The 18,591-nt window shown below is 35.4% G+C and overlaps 1 protein-coding gene across 2 annotated transcripts in view; it reads right to left on the bottom strand.

Moving 5' to 3' along the window:
• Positions 1-835: 835 nt before the first annotated feature.
• Positions 836-18,591, bottom strand: part of grk4 (G protein-coupled receptor kinase 4) — a 37,844-nt gene continuing 20,088 nt past the window's right edge. The window contains exons 9-16 of one of the 2 annotated variants that reach the window (XM_084099635.1): positions 14,287-14,477; positions 10,089-10,126; positions 8,612-8,701; positions 8,319-8,527; positions 6,479-6,616; positions 6,223-6,360; positions 5,389-5,520; positions 836-3,938 (exon numbers count right to left, since the gene is read on the bottom strand). In XM_084099635.1, the coding sequence (XP_083955761.1) occupies positions 3,894-3,938; positions 5,389-5,520; positions 6,223-6,360; positions 6,479-6,616; positions 8,319-8,527; positions 8,612-8,701; positions 10,089-10,126; positions 14,287-14,477 (981 nt within the window). In that variant the 3' untranslated portion in view covers positions 836-3,893. Of the gene's footprint in view, positions 3,939-5,339; positions 5,521-6,222; positions 6,361-6,478; positions 6,617-8,318; positions 8,528-8,611; positions 8,702-10,088; positions 10,127-14,286; positions 14,478-18,591 lie in introns of both variants that reach the window. The other variant, XM_084099634.1, reaches the window with a different exon arrangement.

The raw sequence follows: 18,591 nt of genomic DNA, 5'->3' as shown, positions 1-18,591 counted from the left end.
TGGAGAAAAAGTAATGCAAAAGGTAACTAAGTAATGCAATTAGTTACTTTATTAGGGAGTAACGCAATATTGTAACGCATTACTTTTAAAAGTAACTTTCCCCAACACTGACCATCACACATACAAAGGACAAGACCGATACGTTTTTTACAAATGGCAGAGTATCATTTAATAATTCCAGATGTCAGGTATGGTACAGCACAGGAGGTCTGTTGTCATTGTTTTGATCTGACATTTTCACACCAGGCAGTTAGCATGAAATTTAAGCTTGCAGCTAGTAGATGCTTTGTCAACTAAAGCATTTATGCTAAAAGGTATCAGTGAATAAATTGATGATTTTTGAAAAATGATTTCAAATATAAGTCAGTCCAGTCAATTGCACTGGATTACTCTCCACCGAAAAGAGAGAAACAAAACAAACAGTGTAAGAGCATTTTTTTAAAATAATGAGAAGAAACAGGTTAAGATGAAATCATGTCATGTTCATCATTTTTACCAGTGGTGTTAATCTGAACAGTCTCTACAGTTATGTTTGTGTGTACATTAGATTCAGTCTATACATTTTGAACCTCCTGTCTAAAAATTAAACTCTTTAGACACACATTATAGTCTCAAAACTTAACAGGGTGCCAAACACATCAAATACACAGAAATTGGCCTGTTTTGGTGTTTGGTTCAGCCATCAAATATTTAGTTAATTTCTTATTGAAATTGAAATATATATAGAATATTGTAATAAAAGATATTATCACATGGGGGAAAAGGCAGTGTAATCTTCACAAGTTAAATCAAACTTGCATTTTAATAATGTTTTTACAAGAGAATGAAAAGTACATTTTAATGGCCATATGTCAACTCATAATTTTATTGTCAACTAAAGTGAGTGTTCTTCCTCTCGTGAATACAGTAGAACATGCACACATATGGGAATAACAGAAGTTTAAGAGTTTAAGTTCACAGCTTTGCAAAAGGGACCATAAAGATCCTCATAAAGAGAGAAACAAATATGGGCAATGGTGCAAGGTAAAACAATGGTTCCTGTTTGAGGTTTACTGTCAGTGCTGAATTATGTTGTAGCCCTGCCCAAGACTTTACGCTATTGGTTGAGACATAGTTGGGATTCTCCAACAATCAGAGCAGTGCCAGAGACGGAATCAACGTACGGATGGTTTATTTTGTCTAAGTATGCATGTTAAGATGGGGAAGGAGAAAATATTTTCAAGATTAAAAAAAAAATGACACAAAATACAATGTCGTATATAAAGACATTTTGGGGGAAATAGTAAGAATAAAGGCTTTTTCTCTACATATTTAAGTATAATGTATTCGTGACTAATTCCCATCTCTGAATTGTGATATATGCCATATGCATACAAAAAGTTCAACTAAATAATAAACAATGAGCAACAAAGACATGTGCACGTGTATGATAAACAAATTGCACAGTTCTGATAGTGCACACTCATTAGTTACATTAAATGATCATCAGTAACCGATCAATCAGTACTCCTTTTGGAATATTAACTGAACCTATGACACCTAAGGCAAAATCAACAGCTCATTTAAGAGCCGTCATCTGAGCAAATTTAAAGATGAAGCTTATTTAGGTATTTTACACTGGCCTGGTTAAAACCACTGTAAAGATACCTGATGGCACTAAAGGTAACAATGAGAACGGAGGCAGAAAGTTGAACTGAATGGAGATTCGCAAACAGTCAAACAAAATTGATTTATCTGTCAATATTTGGCTAATTTTGAGTTTATCAGTACCAGCCACTTGCTATCATTCCCTTGTTTCAGGTCCAAATTCTAACAACATAATAATAAACATTTCCTATTTTCAATCGTATGTGGATTTTGAGTAAATATAGTGTAATATGCCGTCATTTATATATATATCCACATTACATCAGCCACCCTGCTTTCCAGATATCGGCACCAGTTATCAGCCACTGAAAAACCCATTTCAGATGAAAATTGCTTAACATGCCCAACTGTATCCCTGTCGTCTGAAAGCTATGTGGAGGTCACAGTATTTAACATATACAGAGCAGTTTAGAAACAAGAAAAAAATGTGGGTTTATGTCTTGTTTATGCACATGGCCAAAACAGGGATTAATCACCTGATGCACAGAGATACAAAATGATTACTCGTTTCATGCAGTTCATAACATCTGCATGAATTCAATGAATGGCATGGGGGAATTATCATGACTAGTGATTGAGTGATGTTTATAACGATCAGGCTAATTAATCGTCCAATATTTGGTCATTTTGAGGCTCTTGGCACTAGCTATTTGGCACACTGTTTATCATGAACATAAATGTTAATTCCTTGTGTCAATAAATATCCATTGACAGATTTGTCAAAGATCTGTGCCCATTTCGTGTTTAAAAAAAATAAATATACAATGGATTCAAAAGTCCGAGGAGACAAAAGAAACACTGCTTAGCAACAAAAACAAAAAAAACTTGTTGAAGCACAAGAGACTCATCAAATCATCAGGTTTTACTCAAACATGTGGAGTTCATGCAGCTTGAGTGCTTGTCATTAAATTAAAAAAAGACAAACCAAAAACTAGACATTTTGATTTTCAGGTTATTTTTTTCAATTCAACTTTTACTCAAATGTTAAATGGGCTATAATGTAAAAACTTTCATGTATTAATTGCTTTTTTTATTGACAATGTATGAACAACTTAAAAACGAGACCTTCCCCGACTTTGTAAGTTGTCTAAAAAAGTCTGTAGACTTTTTGTGTGAAGAACTCGGGCGTTTTTGCCGGGAAAATCGAAAGGATGCGCTCCCGAGAGCCTCTCTTCAGAATGAGACATGAAGTGAATGCTATTTAAAAATCTGTTGACGTGATGCTGGTGAATTGCAGAGCTTGTGCAAACATATCCACATCGCCATGAACAGATGCTTTCTCAACTGCTGTTTTTTTACCGCTGTCATTTTTGTTGTGTTTATTAGTTTGTTATTGGGAGGAAAGCGCGCAGCACATTGGCTATTTACATTATTCATCTAAACGTTGCTCTCAGCAGCATGGACGGCGTCGGGATGTTCGTTAAAAGAATATCACTGCAAAGGCATTTCCAACTTCTTTTTATTTCTAAGCAAAGAACGAAAATCGGGGACTTCATTCTTGTTCAGTCTCGTGTAGCCTACGTTACGTGTGCGCGAGTGCGAACAATAAGTTGCTGGCTGCAGTTCACTTAACGGCCACCGGTGTCGCTAATAACAAAGGTTTCTGAATTCTACATATAGCCCCTTTTAAGATGATAATTTGAAATTAAAAAGTTGAATTGAATTGCATTTTACTTGGTGTTCTCGGACTTTTGGACCCCATACGTAGGCTATACCATCTACATCTGCATTCGACCGTCAGCCACCTTGCTTTCTAGATCGGCAATCAGAAACCCCCCCATTCCATTGACCACTAGAAATGATACGACGAATAGATAATTTGTACTGCTCTTTTATCTTGGTTTATCTTACCCCACTGTGCAAAACAAGTGCACCAAATCTGTTCAGCCATCTAACATACAAACAAAGGCTGTGCTAACAGGATGTTAGCATTAAAAAATAAAAGTGAGTGTTTAAATTGTGCTTAAAAAGAAATACACATTTCATATTCAGTACAGATGAAAAATAATAACAATAAAAACATTATATATGCATTCAAGTGGTATTTCTATGGCTTTTTGTACAATACAACCTTTAGTGAAAATATACATCTACACATAATTCAAGTACAAATGTACAAAATTCTTTAAACTCATACCCTTTTTCTTTAATTATGATACAGTTTAATACAGTTCATAAATACAGTTGAACATTCATACGTTTAGCATTCTGATTGGCAGCTGATGGGAAGTGGGAGTGGTTTTAAGTCAAGATGGCTCCTCCTCCTCATTGCTAGCACTCCTAAAACAAACCTGTAAATGATGAAGAACACAGTGACAGTATATCAAATGCAGTGAAGCTTATACACACTAACATGGCAAACATTAGTGTTTCTGATGGTCACAGTCAAAAAAGATTAATAGTCTATTTCCAATAGTATAAGGATGCATGAAGCACCGCTCACACTGAAGTCACTTTCACATCAAGCAGCTTTCTCTTGGTAAACGCAGCAAATGCTCATTATCAACTTGACCCATTGCGAAATCTGCGTGGGGAAATCTTTCACCCATAAGCAACTGTGGATTCCTATCGAAATGACTGAATTTCACCTGCGAAAATTTGCTGCACAACGGTAAATCTAACCACAAACCCACAACGATATGATGTATGAAATGTGTTAATCTGCAAAGTGACTGACATAATAAGGCTAAACATAATGATGAACCAAAAATTAATGTTTGGGGGACCAAATATAGTTTTTAATGAAATAATTTACCAAAACAACCTACATGTACTGATAAATTACTTTTTTATATGTGATTACTTGCATACTTCTTGGCCACTTTTGAAGATTTTTTGTATAAACTTAGCAACATATTACCCAAATTAACCAAGAATCAATGCGCTAATCTTATATCAACCTTATTATGTAATTTCTCTCCATTATGAATTTTGAATCACTTTAGAAATGTCTTGCCATCTAATGCAAAAAGCGCAGTTGTAATCACTAGATTGCTTTCAATTTTCATTAGTTTGTCATTTGCATTGAGTGTGTAATCATGTCATAACATCTCCTACTTTGTATTTTTAACTTTTTGTTAAATGTATTTTAGAAGACCACAAATGATTTATATTGTTTTTCTGCTATATTTTATTATTGGAGAGCAAATTATTTGTAACCAATGATAGTTTTTTCAACTCAGAGCAAACACTACACAGTTAAAAGTTTGAACTGGATTCAGCTGTTATTTAACCAACAAAACTTTGCTATAAGTGGTAAACCACATAAATTCAAATGTCTAGTCATTTACTTTGAGGTTTGCATTACTCTGGTTAGAGTTAGTCAGAGTAAACACACACAGATAGTCTGGAATTTCATATTGCAGGGCTTAAAGTCAACATGAAATCAATATATATACATGTATTATATGTATATATTATACATATATAATATTACATGTTGTACTGTGTGTATATGTATATATATATATACATATATATATGTATATATATATACACACACACACAGTACAACATGTAAACCAAAATAAATACATTCAGCCCTGTAGTATGAACATAGAGACAGAAATGAGAAGTTTGGCCCTGCAGAGATGGTTTTACTATTCAAGATCATAAATGTCAAACAAAAATGTTTTAGCAAAAAAACTAAAGATGAAGGTGGGAAAGTCTGTTTGGAAAGAGTCAGAAAATACCTCAAGCCCCACCCCCTCTGACCACAGCGGGCGGCACGCTAGAACTTGCCTCTCGTCGGAATAACCGGTAGAAGAATCCTCGCTTGGGCGGTGGATTTGGCCTGTTTACATCCAGATCAGAACACAGTGCTCCATCCATCTCGAACACATTAATCTCCTTAAAGCATTCCATCTCAATCATCTGAAACATGGACACACACACACGCGCGTACTACTGTACACACTTAAAACGTTCCACGCCAGTCCTCTATTTCACATCCTGGCTGCGTTTCCATCTAGGATTTTCAATAATTCAATGGTCTATCATGAATTTCTAGAAGGAAATTTTACTAAAAGTTACTTTTTTATTGACTTAATGGAGTTGTCTCATTTAACTTTATATCAGATGTTTCGCCTAAATATCTAAAAAAATTACACAATTAACTACATACTGCAAGAGTATATAAAATTGTTTTAAAAGTGATAAATTATATTTTAAATGACAGCAAAGACATTTAGAATCTTATAAGATTTGTATTTTATATAAATGCTGTTCTTTTGAACTTTCTATTCATCAAAGAATCAAAGATTTAAAAAAATTGTATCATGGATTCCACAAAAATATGAAGCAGCACAACTGTTTTAAACATTGATAACAATAAGAAATGTTTCTTGAGCACCAAATCAGCATTTTAGAAAATGATTTCTGAAGGATCATGTGACACTGAAGACTGGAGTAATGATGCTGAAAATTCAGTTTTGCCATCACAGGAATAAATTACATTAAATATACCGGTATTAAAATAGATCATTTAATTTCACCAAGTTAATTTTTTGTATTTTTGATCAAATAAATGCAGCTTTGGTGAGCATAAAAAAAGCAACATTGACCAGAGTGCTGTACCTCATTTTGCCATGGGATGGAGACACTTCCTGTTACAAACTTGTGGTAGAAGTCATCATCTGTAGGGTCCAGATTTACACCTTTGACAGTAGAAAACTGCTCTATGTCCAGAACATCCTTGCAGTACACCGCACGTGGCTAAAAAAATAAAGAGCAGATATGACAAACATTCACCTGGAAATCCTATATGTTTAGTCTAATAGGTACTCATGAGTCAAGCAGATAAAAACATGAAAACAGCCAATCAATAACTCACATCAGGACAGAACGGTGGGTCTAGCATGTTGGCTTCCAATCGCTTGAAATTGATGTTGCGGAAAATGGGATGCAGTTTGACTTCGGCCGCTCCATTACCTCGACACCCCAACCGCTCCTTTGGATCTTTACATAACAACTGTGGAGCCCAGGAAAAGAGAGGGAAAGTGCTGTCAGAAACAGGAACTGAGTCAGGGAGGGAAAGAAGTAAGGCTGACACAGAAGAGGAGAAATCCCAGTGGAAGTAAAACTGACCTTGAGGTCACAGTCTTCCATGACACCGTGAGAGAGGACTAAACAACACTCACTCCTCCACTACTACGCATGAACTCTTTTCCATGTAGAAAATCTTACATATTATAGCAAACATTCAAAATTTCATCTTATTTCTGACCAATAAACATGTCTAAGATAAAGAAAAGGACACAAGTTTTTATACACCTATACTTAGTACTCAAAGATCACGATTCTCCTACGATTCTGAACAGACAGCTAAAACAAAATAACATGTAATGTACTAGAGGTTCTGGCAAAATTATAATTGCTGTAGTCTATTTTAAATGTTTAATGAATCTGAATGAATTATTTAAAATAATTGGTTTGAATGAATGATTTAATGACTCACTCATAAATACTTCACTTGTTTCATTAGGTACTGGATTTATCAGCGTTTTTGAACAAATCTCTTGAATAAATGATTCAATGACGGTCACTTGTCGCCACTTACTGAAATGATGTAATCGATACAATCGTTATTTGAAGCGCCATCTTACTTTAAAAAGGTGATTTGCTCTATTTTGACCGCTACCGTAGACATCAGTGTTTATATCCGAACCGAACTATAAACTTTTAATCACAGTTCTTTTGAGATAATATGAGTATTTGTAGCACAGAAATAGCGATACTATGTGGTTGAAAAGACTGTTTATGAAGCGGTTTCATACATGACATCTGCTCTCTCTGGATCAGCGGCAGCGCCGACGCAGATCTGAATGTTCTGGTATGATTTTGTCAAAGGTTTAATAGACACAGGCTAACCGTTGTCATTTAGGAGCGAGATCGCGTTGGAGTTTGAATCGAGATCGCGATCTTTTAATGATTAATTGTGCAGCTCTAGTACTCATGTTGCTTTCGAAAAAAGATTATAGCGTTTTTGATAAAAGTTTAAATTTAATGACTCTAAAATGTAATGTGGTGCAGTGTTGTTTTCGTTAACTAAACTCGTTTAGTTAACTATTACTCGTTAATTAAATGTTTTTTGAAATAGAATAAAAATATAAATATTAGATGAAAAAAAATCTAACTTCGCAAATAACTGAAATAAAATAATTTGAAGTACTAAAATGATTAAACCTGAAATAAAAATAAATGAAAGCTAAATAGATATATTAAAAATTAAAAATGACAAAAGAACCTAAACTAAACTAAAAACTGAAATATAAAAACCAATTCATAATAAATACTATAATAGTATATAAATAATACTAAAATTACACTGATGTGGTGTAGTCAAGCAAAATAACATTTCCCTTGCACCATGAATACATGTGAATGTACATGTCTTAATCAAAAAAGTTTCAAAAAAGTAGAGATGAAGAGATCAGAAGAGATGCATTTGTGCATTGCATTTTTATGTATATTTCTATAAACTAATACATTCGTACAAAATATGATCATGTGATTGACCCCAATACCAATTTATGTTGACAATGGTTTAGTTGACACGCTCCCAACTTACTGTGGCTTTGTTCATTTGTTCCCATCTCATGACTATGATCATTCTAATATGACTTTAACGCAGCAACAGCACCAAAAAAACCTAAAGAGCATTAAGTGTTCACCTGTCGGCAAATGTCTTTAGCTTCTTCAGCGAACTTTTCAGTGTATTCTTCCTGGTCCTCACATACACGACGGTCCACCTCCTCTCTCTTCACTCGCTCTTTGCGGCGACGGAAAGGAGACTGACCCTGAATCATTTCGTATATTAGGCATCCCAAACCCCACCAGTCGGGACAGAAGGTGTAGCTCTCATTCTGAATGACCTCTGGTGCTAAAAACACATACGGAGAAGAATGAGGTCAAACACTCTATGACAAGTACCGCTGAAGAGATCCGGAATGCGTTTGGCTCTTACCCATGTATCCCACCGTGCCAACACGCCCTCGTATCGTCTCACCCTCTGGAATTTGGACGGCCAGTCCCAGATCAGAAATACGGATGTGCCCTGAAGAACAGCATCTCGTTAAAGGTTACCTATTATACTTTTTTACATTTTCAACTTTCTTTAGTGTGTAATGTTGCTCAAAGGTCTGCAAAGCACAAAGTCCACTCCAAATGGAGTTTGTGAAAGGGCTTTATAGGTCCTGCAGTTTTTTCATTCCTATCATGCCCAAACATGACATGCTTCAAAACGGCTACAGGTAAAAACAATGTTCTCCTTAGGGGTAAACACTCTAATTTAAGAAACTTAACAAGAAAAACTAGATTTTGAAATTTTCTGAAGAAAATGCGAGTAGTGTTTGTTTGTGCAAAATGCGTCACCACAATGCAAGAGTGTTCTGGGAGAATGACAAGACATTGCTATGTGGTTGCTAGGGCGTTCTGGGTGGCAAATGTTTAAAGAGACTACCCTCAAGGGAAGATATGCATAAATAATATAAACAGGAGAAAAAAACATAACAAAAACAGACCTTAAAGGGGTCCTATTATGGCCTTTTACCAAGTCTTGATTTAGTTTTTGAAGTGTACTAGAATATGATTTCATGCTTGATCGTAAAAAAAAAAACACTATTTTACATTATTACAGCACCTCTATCTCCAGTCTGGCTCGAACACTCGAGATGTAATGTCCCGCCCCTCCATAACGGCGAGTTCTTCTCTAGTGTAAATATTAATGATGGCTTTCAATTTCAAACCAATTCGAGCCAGATTCAGACCCTGACAATGTTAACGAACAAGAGGACTGTGCAGAACGGATTTCATGTTCAGACTTTGCAAGCACAGATTTTACAGGACGTTTCATGTTTTTTGTAATTTTCTTATACATTATAGATACGATGTTATCCACTATTTAATTGTGATATTTGTCGGAAAACTAAGGTAAAACAAACAGTAATCGATCACAAAACCATGGTTAATTTTCCTAAGGATCGGTGAACGTCTTACAAAAGCGAGAGATTACAGAAACAACAGAAAACAAACTGTTCTCAATAAAATGTGCTGCACACAGATAAACGTTTGGGTTTTAAAGTTCATCAGCCTCAGGAAGGTCAAACAAATACATTTTGAAAATGTGGTGGAAAAAACAGTGTCTCTTTGACATAGCAACAGCACAGTCTTCTCTAATGCAGGCCTCGTCCACTTTTTTGCGTTTTCCATAGGCGTATATTATTTAAATGAGGAACATTGTGACTTCATAAGATTCGGAAAAATAGTGTTGTAGCCATTCGTTGTACTTCTTGGAAAGTAGATTCTGTTAAATAAAATATCTTTGAGCTTTGTAACCTTGCAGATCTTTTTAATGCTCAAACAGCAACATTACATACTAACTAAAGTTGAAAAGTATAATAGGACCCCTTTAATATGCAGTGGTAAAAATAAAAATGGCTTACCACGGTCATCTAGGAGAATATTCTCAGGTTTCAAGTCTCTGCAAAAATAGAGAAAATAAATAATTTTAGAGAGCAGAATTCTAATAACTATACAAAACAAAAGTTTGGGGTCAGTAAGATATTATTGAAACAAGTCTCTTATGCTCACCAAGACTGCATTTATTTAATAGAAAATATAGTAATATATATTATATTATTATTACAATAAAAAAAAAGGTTTTCAATTGTAATATATTTTTTAAAATGTAATTTATTCCTGTGATGGCAAAGCTGAATTTTCAGCATCATTACTCCAGTCTTTAGCCAGGAAAACCAGGACAACATATCACAGCCTTCGGTAACACCAGAGCAACAGCCCCTCTCACCAGACATGTTATTCCTCTCTCCAGCTTCCCTGCTTCTGAGCTTCTCCGAGAAATTGGAGGAAATGGTGTATGCTGGAACTAAACTATCCCACTCTTTTGCTGCAAGCCCCCAGATATCAACCAAAAAGGGGCGACCACCAAAGCCTGTGGGCCCAGCTCGCCCTCCCCCTCCTCCTGTGAGAGCTCTTCGGCCTCTGCCACAATGCCAGGACCCACACCCTCCTCCATCAGCTCGAGGTGAAGCAAAAACAACTGATACCAGCTCTCAGTGATATGTGTCGGGTCCCCACTATGATAACAGTAACTTTCTCAAATGTTTACAGAACAAGCGGGAACCCAGTGTTCCTGCATCTTTCTCTGTTATATTACATGATAGAAAGTCTAAGGTATTCTCAAGCCGTACGGCAAACCTATCTAATCTGCTGCCTGTTACATATCAAACTAAGATTGCTGTGGAGGAAAAAATGAATACTGTCAAGTTAGCACTTTTAAACATCCGATCACTTAAAAACAAAATCACTTCTAGTAAATGACTTAATAACCACAAACAACCTAGATTTTATGTTTCTAAATGAAACTTGGCTAGAAGACAGCTGCAGTGCAACAGTCCTCAATGAAACAGCCCCTCCTAACTTTACTTTTATGAGTGTCTGCAGAGCGGGTAGGAGAGGTGGGGGTGTAGCTGCTCTATTTAAAGATGTCTATCAATGTAAGCAAGTATCATTTGGGAATTACCCGTCTTTCGAATATCTGGGCATTGTGTTAAAAGGTGCTCCACGCACTTTACTTATCATTATTTACAGGCCTCCAAAATACTCTCCAGCCTTTGCTGAGGACTTTATAGAACTGTTATCAACAATTACCTCAGAGTTTGACTGTTTTGCCATTGCTGGAGATTTTAACATTCACATAGATAATGCAGAAACCAATATGGAAAAAAAACAAAACTTTTTTAAATACTTTTGATCTGACTCAACATGTACATGGACCCACACACAATCGTGGGCACACTCTAGATTTACTAAATGTCTAAACATTTCATCGATTGTTATTAAGGACATAGCACTGTCTGATCATTTCTGTATTTTCTTTGATATATTGATCTCTCCTACTATTGAAGCTAGATCTGTGTCTGTCAAGAAGAGATGCTTAAATGAGAACACTAGTGTGCTATTTATGAAGGCCATATCTTCAACACCAGGCATATCTGCGGACTCTGTTGATTCTCTCCTTGAGTCCTTTAACTCAAAAGTACAGAGTGTAATTGATGATATTGCTCCTGTGAAAGTCAGGAAGAAGAGTGGCAGACAAAAAGCACCTTGGAGAAACTCAACAGCAGTGCAAAATATGAAAAGACAAGGCAGAAAAGCAGAGCGCATGTGGCGGAAGACAAAATTTGTAGTCCATTATAACATCTATAAAGACAGCCTTCATGCTTCCAATGTGGAACCAGGCAAAACTAGACAGACTTTCTTCTCAAATATTATAAACAGAAACATAAATAACACATGCACTCTTTTTGCTACTGTAGAGAGTCTAACAAACCCCCCAAGCCAGATTCCCAGTGAAATGCACTCAGACAGCAAATGCTTACTTCTCGGAGAACATTTATAATATCAGTAAGGCGATCAGCATATCCTTGTGTGGCACTGTGGTCAGACAGATCAGACCACATAGTAACAAAAAGTTACTATGTCTGATTTCGAAGAAATTAATGCTAAAATTTTGGAAGAAACAGTACAGCACCTTAAAACATCAGCCTGCGCCCTTGACACACTCCCCACCTGCTTTTTCAAAAGTGTGTTAAACTGTTAAGAAGCAGATCTCCTAGAAGTGGTAAACTCCTCACTTCTCTATAGAACTTTTCCAAAGTCCCTTAAAACTGCAGTTGTCAAGCCCCTCCTGAAAAGAGCAATCTGGATAGCAACATACTGTATTGAGCAATTACAGACCAATCTCAAATCTTCCTTTCATAGGCAAGATCATTGAAAAAGTTGTCTTCAATCAGCTGAACAACTTCCTAATCTCAAATGGATACTTTGAAAATTTTCAATCTGGTTTCCGACCGCACCACAGCACAGAGACAGCGCTCATAAAGATAATAAATGATATTCGGTTAAATAGTGATACAGGCAAAACATCAATTCTGGTATTACTCGACCTCAGTGCTGCATTTGACACGGTATCACAGCATACTTCTTGACAGGCTGGAAAACTGGGTCGGGCTTTCTGGGATAGTCCTAAAATGGTTCAGGTCATACTTAGGAGGGAGAGGTTATTATGTGAGTATAGGTGACCATTAGTCTGAGTGGACATCAATGACATGCGCCACTCCTGTTCAACCTGTACATGCTCCCACTGAGTCGAAAGAACCAAATTGCTTACCAAAGCTATGCAGACGACACACAGATCTACTTAGCCCTATCGCCTAACGACTACAGCCCCATTGACTCCCTGTGCCAATGCATTGATGAAGTCAACAGTTGGATGTGGCAAAACTTTCTTCAGTTAAACAAAGACAAAACTGAAGTCATTGCGTTTGGAAACAAAGATGAAGTTCTCAAGGTGAACGCATACCTTGACGCTAGGGGTCAAACAACTAAAAATCAAGTCAGGAATATATTCTGGAGTCAGACCTTACTATCATCTCAAAAATATTGCAAGAATTAGATGCTTTGTTTCCAGACAAGACTTAGAAAAACTTGTTCATGCTTTCATCACCAGCAGGGTGGATTATTGTAATGGACTCCTCACTGGCCGTCCCAAAAAGACCATAAGTCAGTTGCAGCTCATACAGAACGCTGACGCCAGGATTCTGAGCAGAACCAGAAAATATGAACATATCACACCAGTCCTCAGGTCCTTGCACTGGCTTCCAGTTGCATTTAGAATTGATTTGAAAGTATTATTACTGGTATATAAATCACTCAATGGCCCAGGACCTCAATACATTGCATTATATTATGCTCACTAAATATAAACCTAACAGATCACTTTAAGTTTAGACCTAACAGTTCAGTTTAGAATCAAAAGGAGGAATACAGTGCAATCAGTCGGACATACAGTGGATACAGTTATAAAAATAATTAAACGATTAATAAGATTATACATAAATAAACTTCTCATCTGGCAAAACACCGGTGTATCACATTTTGTACAGCTGCTTGTTTTACTGTGAGATTTTCCCATGCGGATTGTACTGTGTCTGTGGTGTTCTTTCGATGCACCCAAAACATCTATTGGACGTCTCTAATAGACCTGATTTTTCCCTAAAGGAGCTCTAGGACTGACTCACGGGGTAACCTCGGGTTCACTGCCTAAGTCCGCACCCCAAAAAACCCATTTGTTCGGAAGCTCTAGGAATGGAATCAATCCAGACCGCACCCCACAGAACCTCGAGTTTAGGTCAAACTCACTACTCCACCACAGACCCGATAATAATCCTGCTCTATTTCTAGCACTGACCAGATAATTCCATACGAACTGTCTCCTCAATCTGCCTGCTTTTAATAAAAAAATTTGTTTAAATATTTTGCATAGAAAATTATGCCTGCGAAAATTGACGGAAAGTAAAGCCTTACATGAATTTTGTTTTAAATATTCACTATTTAAATATATTCAAATCTCACAGCCTGACATTGCTATGCCTGACCATTCAAATTTTGCTATATCTATCATGCAAAACACAAGGAAAAAAGTCCAAAAAAGTTATCACTAGACAGAATCTGTGGACTTTACAATGTATATGCTGGAAAAATTGTGGAAAATCTGCAGAATTTTGAAAAACGGATGTAAATATGTTAGAATGTGAGCGTTGAGAAAACTAAACACACCTGTAGACGATCCTCTCTCGATGCAGGTCCTCTAAGCCACAGCAGATCTCTGCTGCATAAAAGATGGCACGCTGTTCATCAAAACCAGAGTTTCCCATGTTATAGATATGAAACTTCAAGTCACCGCCATTCATTATAGTCAACACTAAACATAGAGCGTCCTTAGTCTCATATGCATATGCCAAACAAACCTAGGGGAAATAAAAGAGAGAAAAATAGGTGCATTGTTATCTATTCATAAAGAAAGGATACATGAAACCTTGAGGTGCATGTGAAACAGACAAATGTAGTTCATGAGAATGTTTTTCAAGCACTTTCACATAAATCATCTGGGTGACTGGCACCTGTAATACTGCACATTTCAAAACTCCACAAGGTTATGCCAGTATAAACTATAAATTGACACTCAGGAAATATACTAATGTATACACTTAAACCATTAAAGGATCTTGATTATTGCTTTTTATCTTTAGGATTTTTTTATACTAGTATAGAGATTAATAGAGACATTTCAATGGTCAGAGAATCAAAGGAAAACTAGATTTTTTTTTATTTTCTGAAGAGATGTATGCCTATATAAAGTTGCTATTCAGTTGCTAGGGTGTTTTGTGAAGTCATTAGGACATTAGTATGTGATTTGATTTGTGATTTCAGATTGTTTTTAAAGAAGTCTTATGCTCACCAAGGCTTCATTTTTTTATTTATCACAAAATGCATTAAAAACAATAATATTGTGATATAATCAGCATATTAGAGTGATTTCTGGAGTGATGATTTCTGAAAATTCAGCTTTGCATCACAGGAATAAATTACATTTGAAAATATATTAGTATAGAAAGCAGTTGCGGTATTTAAAATTGTAATAATATTTCACAATATTACTGTTTATACTGAACAAATAAATGCAGCCTTGGTGAACATACAATACTTTTTTCAGAAACCTTTAAAAATTGTAATTATTAAAAAAAATTGAACGGTATTCTATGGAAAAAAATGTACACCTGTTTTATCGTCTTCCAGGCAAAACTAATTGCATAGAAAAGTGACCGCACACCTCTACTCAACAAGCCGTACAATTTGAGGTAGCATTCATTTTCTATAGCACGGTACAGGACTAGTAACTAAGTTTAAAATGTAGGATTAAGGGTTTCGAAAAATCCCAAGTTGCAGTAATAATGGTGATGTTTGACTTAGCAAGCCTGTCTAGAAGGGCTACATCAATTGCAGTGAATTATCATTTCACACCAGCACATCCTCTGTGATCTGTGAGTGACGTGTGAGGAAAACCACTGCAGAAGTTGAAAACCGCTGTTTTAAGGAGGGGTTCTCATATCTCAGCAGTTACACCCAACGTTGTGGGTGGTTAGGTTTCAAAAGTAGTCAGATGCGGGAATGGGCTGTGAATTAAGAGCAACAAGCTGATGTTACTGTGAAAACGTGCTGCTCAACAACACCACAAGGACAATCAAATGACCCTTTACATCATTACATGAAACATAACCCCAGTGGGAGCACATCTGAATGATTTTAAATCTGAAATAAATAAATGACTCCTCAAAAACTCCAATAACATCAAAAATACATCTCTTTGTCTATTACACTACAATTTTTTACAGATGGTAATACCATAGGATCCGTTGTACATTGGTTTTACCAACTACTTTGGACTACCATGTAAATACTGTACCATGTATATCAACACCATGACACTACCATAACTGTACAATGGTACTGCCACACACTATATAAATATTAAAGTATCGGCAACCTGTGAGAAGTGCCGGTACGCAAGAAAAAGTGAAGGTACGCTAAATAATAAAATACAGAAGTGCCGGTACCGGCCCACTTCGAGCACTGAATATATATATATGATGCATATATAAATTATGCAATAAATTGACCAGAAGTGAAAATTAAGACATTTATTATGTTACAACATAATACAAAATTGTTTATCGTTAGTTCATGTTAATTAATGTAGTTAACTAATGTTGACAAATTAATCCTTATTGTAAAGTTTTACCCCATTTATATATAATTTTCATAATATTATAAAATAAAAATATTGACTGTTTTAACTGTATTTTTGATCAAATATATACCAAAAAAATTCTAAACACTATATAAAATAACTACATGAATATTGATCTATATATTATTCATAAATAGTAATCGGTAGTCTTACTGCTTAAAGTGTACCGATTAATAGCAGGGTGACGCAGTCAGAGAAACAGTGAATAGAATAAAAGCTGTTTCCCATCACACACAGCTCATGTTAGTCACGGCATTATGTCACTTTATACTTTTGGAGTTTACTTGTCGTCCCCAACTTTTAAACATGAGTCTGTTTATACATACTGAATTAACTCTGGGGCTGGAGAGAGCGAGAGAGAGAGAGAGAGAGTGAGAGTGTGTGTGTGGGTTTAGGGTTTAGAGCACTTGACTCTGCTCTCTAAAGCTGCTGTTTGGTCAGCATTGCTAGGCAACAGAGATGTTCTCATTTGTGAAGTAGTTCATGAGGAGCAATCGTGCCTGCCTGTAGCATGAATGCGCACAAAGACTCACACACACGCATGCACACTCTTGCACACACATCCACACACATATACAATCTTTCTTTTAAATTTAGATGTACTTTACATACCTAAAAGACACTTGCACTAGCTGCAATACTAAGCACAACTCACCTGTATGTGTATGTGGCCGTGTGTGTGTGTGTGTGTGTGTGTGTGTGTGTGTGTGTGTGTGAGCTTGTGTGTTAGTGTGTGGGTGGGTGGACAGAGGCTCAGGTGCTCTACAGCTGTAGTGGAATGAATCAGAGGCCGACATTACACTGCAGGCACTGTGCTTTGTCTGTACACATGTTCGGCTGGCTGTTCTCTTTTCAATATCGTTTTTGAGGTGCTAGAATGTTTACTGTGTGACCAAATTCAAAAAGATAATGTAAAAAGGCTTCAAGTTATTTAAAGGAATGGTTCAGCTAAAAAGGCAAATTTACTTGCCTTTATGTCATTCTAAACTCAAATCATTTTCATCTGTGGAACAAAAAAGAAGAATTTTTGCAGAATGTTATGGCCGCTTTCCAGTGAAAGTGAATGGAGACTGGGGCTATCAAGTTTCCATAATGACCAAAATAAGTATCATAAAAGTGCTCTGTAAGACCTGTGCACAATATAATAAGTCCTCTGAAGCCATACAATATCTTTGTGTAAAGAATAGACCAAAACAGGAATCACTGTTAATCGAAAATCTTTGTTTATATACAATCAAGTTTAATGACATTTGATGTCACTGGCATTAAATCTGCATATTTGAATGTGCATGAGAACACATGTTGTATGGACCACTATTTTAGTGCATTTTTGGTCATTTTTACAAATCAAGTCATTTAAAAAAAAAGAAAAAAAAATCAGCCAGAATATTTTTCCTAACATCTCCCTGTGTTTTCCATGGCAGTATTGTTACTGTTAACTAAAACTATTTAAAATAATTTTCAGTAATTAAAATAAAGCTAAATTAAAGTAAAATAGAAATATTTAAAAACCTGAAATAAGTTTCAGTATGAAAATAGTTCAAACTAAAACTAAAATAAATTAAAACTACATAGAAATATTAAAAAAACAATTAAAAATGAGTGAAGTACTTAACAAAATTACTAAAATGCATTAAAGTCAGCATTAAACAGATGTTGCGATAGTCTTTTCTTTCGCTATTTTGATGTATGTCTGAGTGATTTTGTCCATCCAATTGGATTACGAGGACACATGATTTTTCTTTTTTTAAATGATGTGTGTAAATTAATGATTTATAATAAACTGCAATATTACATAAAAAAATAAGAATTTTCCAGTTTGATTTCATGGTGACTTTATAATGAAAACTGAACAAATAAAAATAAAATCTTTGTTAAATAATGTTTTCAAAATTAATTAAATATTATAATAGTATATAAATAATGGGAGAAAAAACAAATCATACAATAGTATATAAATAATGGGAGAAAAAAACAAAAAAAACAAATCATACAAAAACAAAAATAGTTAATTCAATCCTACTTTAGTACATGGTCTTGTACTGTCTTCCAATTTTAAATGCTATTTTATTTTGAATCAAAAGTCATAATATTAAAATAATCTTGGAGCGGACTGGTTTGGTTCAAAACGTAGACATCTTTATTTAAGACATTTTTAATGAAGAAATTGAACTGCTTTGTGAAATATGCTTAGTTTGAATATCTGTTTACCATGATATAATAATGGTAAGCCATAAAATAGCTTAAATTCTTCTTTTTACACAGCAAATATT

The sequence above is a fragment of the Abramis brama genome (assembly GCF_963993115.1).
Source record: "Abramis brama genome assembly, chromosome: 2".
NCBI classification, from domain to species: Eukaryota; Metazoa; Chordata; class Actinopteri; order Cypriniformes; family Leuciscidae; genus Abramis; species Abramis brama.
Note: the sequence above shows the minus strand (reverse complement) of the source record. Positions and strands in the feature narration are given on the sequence as shown.